The sequence below is a fragment of the Myotis brandtii genome, unplaced genomic scaffold, assembly GCF_000412655.1.
Source record: "Myotis brandtii unplaced genomic scaffold, ASM41265v1 scaffold5467, whole genome shotgun sequence".
Taxonomy (NCBI): Eukaryota; Metazoa; Chordata; class Mammalia; order Chiroptera; family Vespertilionidae; genus Myotis; species Myotis brandtii.
This window is the reverse complement of record NW_005370022.1, coordinates 18,421-27,626: the sequence shown is the minus strand read 5'-3', so window position 1 is coordinate 27,626 and position 9,206 is coordinate 18,421. Positions and strand designations below refer to the sequence as shown.

Here is a 9,206-nt window from a genome sequence, read left to right as displayed (position 1 = left end):
TATTGTAGTTATCACAAAATTTAGAAAAGGAGAAATATTTTGTTAGAGCTATAGAGAACTCACAATAGTAGACAGCACTAGAATTTTCATGGAAAATGATTCATTAAAAGATGAAATACACTAAGCAGTGCATAAAAATACACCCCAATGCATAAAAGCCAGTCTTTGATACTTCAATGAGTAGATATATAGCATATGTACCTAATTGAGTAGATATATAGCATGAACAAGAAATACCTTGCATAATAATAAAATGAGTGACTAATAATTTTGCTTTCTCATTTTAAAGATAATCTCTGACACTAAGATAGTATGCAAATTTGCCTTTTCGTATACATTCCTGTGGGTTATATATATTTGATAATCGATTTTTGCCATAACTACTGTAGGCATTCTGGACCCTGAGCTGAATTAGGCAATAAAACCAAGAAAGAAGGTAAAAACAGAGTAGCATGTATAGAGTGTAAGTGACTGACATTATGCTTATGATTTATGAGACATCATTTCAAAGATACCCATGTTCAATAAACATATTGCCTGCCGATTGTATGACACGGCTACTCGATAAGCACCCAGGTTGCCCTCAACCATGAAGTTCCCCTTTTAGAAAACCCTGAGTAGCCCAGGTAACTACCTCATTAGTGATCCTCTTTACTTCCCCTGCTCTCATTCCTGCTCTTGCAACTTCTCTATACAATTTAAGTAACCACGTTATTAAGCTTTCTGCTCTGTTATTCAAACAGTTTTCCGCTGCTCTTAGGTTTTAAATTCACGAAGAAAGGACTAATCTGCAAAACCCTATCTATCCTACCCTTGTGCCCCAATATAGGCAGAGCTCCAAGCAATTTTCTCTCTCTTTCTCCACATGACTGCCTTCTGTGGTCCCCTGAGAGTGGTGAGAGGAATGAATCTTGCGTGTTCATAGTTTCCTGGTGATTGTAGCAGTTATTATAAGGACCACAAGGGCCAGTCCAGCCATAACTATGGTCTGTATAACAAGTAGCAGGGCCAGACCAACGCCCCAGGCATTGGTAGCCTACAGCATCACTACCAACAGGCTGGGACTTAAAGGAAACAATGATAAAGTCTATAGTATCAAGAAAAGTTGTTAAGATGCCGAATTATTAAAAAATGAGGGAAACAAACATGAAAACAGTGATTTTAGATTTTCCTGGAATGAAATTAGATAAATTGTCACAGCAGCCACGTGAAGTTTTGTCCACATTAGTAGTGCCACTTAGGATTATTCAATCTATAAAATAAGAACAAATTACATACAATGATGTATGTCATTGGAGAACAAATTATTCTTTTTTAAATTAAATTTATTAGGGTGAAGTTTGTTAATAAGATCCAATAGGTTATAAGTGTATATTTCTTTGATACATAATCTGTATATTGTATTGGGTTCCCAACAACCACAGTCAAATCATCTTCTGTCCCCATGTATTTGGGCCCCTTGATCCTTTAGTACTCGCCAACCCCCTTCCCTTTGGAAACAACCATGCTGTTGTTTGTGTCTAAAGAAATCCCTGTTGCCCACTAAATAAACTGGAATTTCAAGTATTTCTGAGTAAGGTTGGAAAAACTGTAAAGGTAAGAATAAAGACACAGGGAAAAACTGTTTATATAACAGAGCAGAAAGCTTAATAAAGTGGTTACTTAAATTGTATAAAGAAGTTGCAACAAACAAATGGAAATTCCAGGAAATAAATAAAAAAGCAAGTTCTACAATGACATGCTAACTACAGAATAACAAGTTAAGGCTCTAAGACTTTGATCCCTGCAATCATGGATACTTCCTCATCCCTAGGACAACTGGACCTTTTATGGCTGTCATCCCAACAAATTGTTTCAGGGCCCCTTTTATGTCTTTGTTCCTGAGACTGTAGATGAAGGGGTTCAGTATCAGATGAGTCATTGGCAAATATGTTGTCCCACAGAGTGGTTTCCCTTTTCATTTTGATGATGGTTTCTTTTGCTGTGCAAAAGCTTTTTAGTGTTTCATAGTCCAATTTGTTTATGTTTTCCTTTATTTCTCTTGCCCTAGGAGATGTATCAGTGAAAATTCGGCTACATGAGATGTCTGAGATTTAATATTTGAGAAAGACAAATATTACATGATCTCACTTACAAATGGAATCTAATGAACATAATAAAGTAATGAATAAAATAGGTCCATAGGCATGGAAGCATGAAACAGACATGTCTCAGAGGGGACAGGAAGGAGATGGGAAGAGATTAACCAAAGAACTTATATACATACTAGAGGCCCGGTGCACCAATTTGTGCATGGGTGGGGTCCCTCAGCATGGCCTGCAGGGCTTGGGCCGAAACTGGCAGTCCAACGCTGCCTGCCACTCCTGCCTGCCGCTCTCACTCATCCCAGCCCCACTGCGCCTGCCATGGGCTCATGCCCAGTCAGTCCTGATCAGGAGCCCTGTGTCTGGCACCCATCCCAAGTGACCAAAAATTTTGCTTCCTCATTTTTAAGATAATCTCTGGTACTAATGTAGTATTATGTTAACCTATTTATTCAAATTTGCCTTTCCATGTACAGTCCAGTGGGAGATATATATTTGATAATTAATTTTTGCCATAATTACTGTAGGTATTCTGGACCCTGAGCTGAATTACGCAATAAAACCAAGAGAGAAGGTAAAAACGGAGTAGCATGTGTAAAGTGTAAGTGACTGACATTACGCTTTTGATTTATGAGGCATTACTTCAAAGATAACGATGTTGAAGAAACATATGGCCAATTGTATGACACAGCTACTTGAAAAGCATCCAGGTTGCCCCTACCCAATCAAGTTCCCCTTTTAAAAAACCCTTAGAAGCCTAAATAACTATGTCATGAGTGTTCCCACTTTGCCTCCCTGCTCTAATTCCTGCTCTTATGTTTTAAATTCACAAAGAAAGGGCTAATCTGCAAAATCCTATCATCCTGCCCTTGGACCCCAATAAAGGCAGAGCCCCAGTCCATTCTCTTTCCTTTCTCCCCAAGACCTTCTTGTGTGGTCCTCTGAGAGCGGTGAGAGTAATGACCCTTGTATGTTCATGGTTTCCTGATGGTTGTAGCAATTATTATAAGGACCACAAGGGCCAGTCCAGCCATACCTGTGGTCTGCATAACAAGTAGCAGGGCCAGGCCAGTGCCCAGGCATTTCTAGCCTATAGCATCATTCCCAATAGGCTTAAAGGAAAGAATGATAAAGTCTATTTTATCAGGAAAAGCTGTTAAGATACTGAATTACAAACAATGAGGGAAACAAACATGAAAACAGTGGTTTTAGATTTTCCTGAAATGAAATTAGATAAATGGTCTCAGTAGCCAAGTGAAGTTTTTTCCACATTAGTAGTACCACTTAGGATTATTCAATCTATAAAATAAGAACAAATTACATACAATGATGTATGTCATTGGAGAACAAATTATTCTTTTTTAAATTAAATTTATTAGGGTGAAATTGATTAATAAGATCAAATAGGTTGTAAGTGTATATTTCTTTGACACATAATCTGTATATTGTATTGGGTGCCCAATACCCACAGTCAAATCATCTTCTGTCCCCATGTATTTGGGCCCCTTGATCCTTTAGTACTCGCCTACCCCTTTCCCTCTGGAAACCACCATGCTGTTGTCTGTGTCTAAAGAAATCCCTGTTGCCCATTAAATAAACTGGAATTTCTAAGTATTTCTGAGTAAGGTTGGAAAAACTATAAAGGTAAGAATAAATACACAGGGATAAACTGTTTATATAACATAACAGAAAGCTTAATAAAGTGGTTACTTAAGTTGTATAGAGAAGTTGCAACAAACAAATGGAAATTCCAGGACATAAATAAAAAAGCAAGTTTGAGAACAACATGCTAACTAAAGAATAACAAGTTAAGGCTCCAAGACTTTGATCCCTGCTATCATGGACACTTCCTCATCCCAAGGACAACTGGACCTTTTATGCCTGTCATCCCAACAAATTGTTTCAGGGCCCCTTTTATGTCCTTGTTCCTGAGACTGTAGATGAAGGGGTTCAGCATGGGTGTGACCACCGTGTACATCACTGAGGCTGCTGCACTTGAGTGTGAGTGTTGGGCAGCAGCAGAGCTGAGATACACTCCTAGGCTTGTTCCATAAAATAAGGAGACAACTGAGAGATGAGACGCACAGGTAGAAAATGCCTTATACTTCCCCTCAGCTGTTGGGATTCCTCGCATAGAGGCTACTATCTTAGAGTAAGAGTAAATGATACAAACCAAGGGACCACCACCCATCAGCCCAATCCCAAAACACACCACCATCTTATTAATAAAGATGTCAGAACAGGCAAGTTGGACCATCTGATTGAGTTCACAGAAAAAATGAGGAACTTCCAAGCATGTACAAAAGGATAGTCGCAACACCATTAAACTTTGTAACATGCAATACAGGGCACTCATGATCCAGGACACCAGAACCAACAGTCCACAGAGCCGGGGGTTCATGATGACTGTGTAGTACAGTGGGTGACAGATGGCCACATACCTGTCATAGGCCATCACAGTCAGGATAAAGTCGTCCATTACTGCAAAGAGTATGAAAAAATACATCTGTGTGATGCAGCCTGCATAGGTTATGACTCTGCTCTGTGTCTGGATGTTCCACAGCATCTTTGGGACGGTGGTGGAGGTGACACAGATGTCAACCAAGGACAAGTTGGAGAGGAAGAAGTACATGGGTGTGTGGAGGTGGGAGTCTGAGCTGACAGCCAGGATGATGAGCAGGTTTCCCAACACTGTGATCAGGTACATGGAGAGGAAAAGCCCAAATATGAGGGGCTGCAGTTCTGGTTCCTCTGATAATCCCAGGAGAATAAATTCTGAAACTGAGGTATCATTGCCTTGTACCATGTGGTGGAGGTGATGACTAAGAACTAAAAAAAAATGATATGATTAATTTTCACACAAAACAGCCTTAGTAAAAGTTGAAATGCTACCATTTATATTTTGTCATCAATAATCAATATAGTCCTAGCCAGTTTGGCTCAGTGGTGATCTCTCAGTGGATAGAGCCTGTGGACCAAAGGGTTCTGGGATCCATTCCTGTCAAGGGCATGTACCTTGGTTGCAGGCTTCTCCCTAGCCCGGGCCCTGGTTGGGGCATAGGCAGGAGGCAACTATTTAATGCATTTCTCACATAGATGTTTCTCTCTGTCTTCCGCTCTCTCTTGCGCTCTCCCTAAAAACAATTGAAAAATATTCTTGGGTGAGGATTAACAAACAAAAGAGAAAGCAAAAAAATTAATCAATATGCTTTTTTTAATATTGGTCATCATAATGGATCTATCCTGACATCTCCGATTAGGAGGTTTTGTCCCACTTAGACCTTTTCCCCAGGAGAAAAATTAGGTGTAAAAAAGAGTGAGTGAGGGTGCTATTTTTTTTTTACTGGGAGTTCAGGAAGCCCTGCAAACAAGGTGACATTTGAACAAAGACCTCAAGGAAGACAGAGAGAAAGACACAAAGATATCTGGAGGAGGTGTGTGCCCTGTTGGTGAAAGAGTCAAGCAAAGACCATGAAAATGACAGTCTCAGATATTTAAGGCTCCAAAAGGAGCCAGTGCCCAGAGGGGAGTGAGCAAGAGGGATGAGAGAAGAGGTCAGAGAAAGTTGAGGAATGAGGTGGCCTCTTTGCTGTTGCTCAAACTTTAAGACACAGGGAAGCCCTTGGTTACCTGTTGTTCCCTTCAATGTATCTATTTTGTTTCCAAAAAAAATCCTTTCAGTTGAAACGACCCCTCATATCCACTCATTGCCTCATATTCTGGCACCTTTATTTTAAGGGTCACATTTAGAGTGTATGGGCTCAGGTACTGCCACCCTTCAACTGTTCAGGCCCACCAAAATACACAAGCACAAAACAACCAACACACACACACAACTGACCCTCAGAGTGCACTCTGACCTGCTAGGGTCATGTTACTACAAGGCTCTACTTACTCCAGGCACAATAATTAGGAAAGCACTGATCCAAGGAAGATGTCAACATTAGATTATCTTTACCCTGAAGAATGTGAAAATAGTATCAGATTCAGTTGGTAAATCTCCCATGAACATGTAAACTAGAGTTCTGTACTCAGATGACCATTTGGAGTCCTTTATACAACAAAACATAAAATGCACTTCAAAACAGAGAGAGGAAAGATATAGACATGTATGAGAAAAATATATATATCTAAATGCTCAAGTGGTTCTTGAGAGTTTGTGATGAGGAGTAAGCTTCCTTGGTTCTGGCAGCATTCAAATTCCAGTTATTATGTCCCCATTATGCCCAGAATAATTAATAAAGCAGCAGAAAACAATGAATTCTCAGGAGAAAGGAATGATATCTTACAATGTGAAGATGCCTTACTGATTTAACATCCCACTAGAAAAATGAGCAAAGGGAATAAATGCACGATTTACAACAGAAATGTACAACACATAAAATAGCAGTAGATATTTAATGATGAAATGATTAAAGAATTTCTAAATGATATCAAATGCAAAACTGTTGGAATCAGAAAACTGGTTTTAAATCTCTACCGTATATTAGTTGTTTGTCCATGGAGAGCCAACTAAACCATTCTAGATTTTAACATACTCAAATAATGAAATAGCCTTTGTCTGGAAGTTTGACAGATTTAGTTAATATATAATTAAAAGCTTAGCATAGTTCCTTCCTGTTAATAAATGAGTGGTTATTACTGGTCATGAGCTGAGGCCTAATTTTTTCTTCAGCCCCTCCAATGTCTCTGTTGCTTCTCCACCTCTAGGTAATAAAATAATTATAAAGTTCATTAGCATACTCTTTTTGCATATTAAATACAATTCTCATGTGAGTACCCAACACGAGAGAAAGTATTGTGACTTGTATGTCTCAACAACGTTTGTCTCAAGAAGTGTTGCAAAGTAATATTTACTTCCCGTGGTCTGGGTATTTCTAATAAAAGCAGGGCATGCTAAAATGCATTCCAATTTAAACAATGAAAAAAAAATGCCCTCAGTTCACCGGACAGGACTTCAAACTTAATTCTCTTTTTACAGCTCCTCTTAATTGCAAAACTCAGATATCTTCCAATTTTACAGGAATCACTTTGAACCCCATGTTCCCTATTAGTTCTCATCCAATTGAATTGTAACAATGATCCTTGTATTTCTGAATCCAAAAGACACTTCTTTTTTTAACATATTAAAATAGATGCATTATAAATCAATGAGTCTACCTACCAAACAAACATGACAATTTTTTGGCTTGATTCTAGATTGGTTTGCCTCTCTGGTGACCTCAGGTAAAAGTTCTCCATTTCCAATATCACTGAACATTGTGTGAAGTACCTAACGGGCCTTCTGACTCACCTGGGTGGGGTTTCTAAGAAAGAGGTTTCTGAATCTGAATTCTGAATGGTTGATGGTGGAGACTGAAGCTCTGTTCCCAGACAGAACAACAGGAAGGAGGGAAGCATCAGTTCCTGCACCAGATATAGGAATCCAAAAGCAACACCCATGTCCTGTCCAGCTCAAGAATGGCCATCCTGAGAGACTACAATAGAGGAGATATATACAGCTCCCCATGTCTGCTCATTAGGCACTGTTTCCATTGTTACTCCCTCCTCTGAGCACATTACTTCCCTGAGAGACACTGGTCTGGACACAGAGGAAATTACTCCTGCTATTTCTCCTCCCAAGAGGCCAAATTAGAAGTCAAGTGAATTCAGTTTTTATTACTCCTTCTCTGTAAACTCACCAGCCTTCCGGAGTTTTTTGTTTGTTTTCTTTTTTCTTTTATTGCTCCGTGCTGAGTAGAAAGAAGGTTAATATTGTAACTGCATTCTCCACTTTTTAAAATTACTCTGGAGTTTCCAAAATTTAATATTTTAAATTTTAAAAGTTTTTTAGAAAATCAGAATTAATTTTTAATGTATATAGCTTAACAAGACAGGGATGTCCACTCTAACCACTCCTGTTCAACATAGTACTAGAAGTACTAGCCATGGCAATCAGACAAGAAGAAGAAATAAAAGGCATCCAAAATAAAGAAGAAGTAAAACTGTCTTTATTCTAAGATGACATGATACTGTACATAGAAAACCCTAAAGAGTCCATCAAAAAATTATAAGACTTAATAAATTAATTTGGCAATGTAGCAGGATACAAAATCAATGCCAAGAAATCTATGGCATTTCTATACACCAATAATGAACTTACAGAAAGAGAGACTAAAAAAGCAATCCCATTTACCATCACACCAAAAAAATTAAGATACCTAGGAATAAACTTAGTTAAGGAGGTAAAAGACCTATACACAGAAAACTACAGGACACTGAAGAAGGAGATAGAGGAAGACATAAACAGGTGGAAGAACATACTGTGTTCATGGATTGGTAGAATCAACATCATCAAGATGTCTGGGATCTCAATACCAGATATCAAGCTGTATTACAAAGCCACTGTTCTCAAAACAGCCTGGTACTGGCACAAGAACAGACATATAGATCAAGGGAATAGAATAGTGAACCCAGAAATTGACCCAAACCACTATCCTCAATTAATATTCGACAAAGGAGGCATGAACATACAATGGAGTCAAGACAGCCTCTTCAATAAATGATGTTGGGAAAATTGAACAGATACATGCAAAAAAATGAAACTAGACCGCCAATTTACACAGCCATACACAAAAATAAACTACAAATGGATAAAGGACTTAAACAAAGACGGGAAACCACAAAAATACTAGAGGAATCCACAGGCAGCAAAATCTCAGACATATGCCGAAGCAATTTCTTCACTGATACTGCTCCTAGGGCAATGGAAACTAAAGAGAAAATAAACAAATGGGACTACATCAAAATAAAAAGCTTCTGCACAGCAAAAGAAACCATCAACAAAACAACAAGAAAGCCCACTGCATGGGAGAACATATTTGCCAATGTTATCACCGATAAGGGTTTAATCTCCAACATTTATAGGGAACTCATACAACTTAACAAAAGGAAGATAAACAACCCAATCAAAAAATGGGCAATGGACCTAAATAGATACTTTTCAAAAGAAGACAGAAGAAAGGCCAAAAGACATATGAAAACATGTTCAAAGTCACTAATCATCGGAGAGATGCAAATCAAAACGACAATGGGGTACCATCTCACCCCTGTCAGAATGGCTATCATCAACAAATCAACAAA

The 9,206-nt window shown here is 38.6% G+C and overlaps 1 protein-coding gene across 1 annotated transcript; it reads right to left on the bottom strand.

Moving 5' to 3' along the window:
* Positions 1–3,921: 3,921 nt before the first annotated feature.
* LOC102245759 (olfactory receptor 7A10) lies at positions 3,922–4,890 on the bottom strand. Its single transcript, XM_005878113.1, has one exon. The coding sequence runs from the start codon at positions 4,888–4,890 to the stop codon at positions 3,922–3,924; it is 969 nt and encodes a 322-aa protein (XP_005878175.1).
* Between the last annotated feature and the right edge of the window lie 4,316 nt (positions 4,891–9,206).

Coding starts and splice junctions, on each gene's coding strand:
- LOC102245759 (XM_005878113.1), bottom strand. CDS start 4,890: ATGGTACAAGGCAATGATACCTCAGTTTCAGAATTTATTCTCCTGGGA.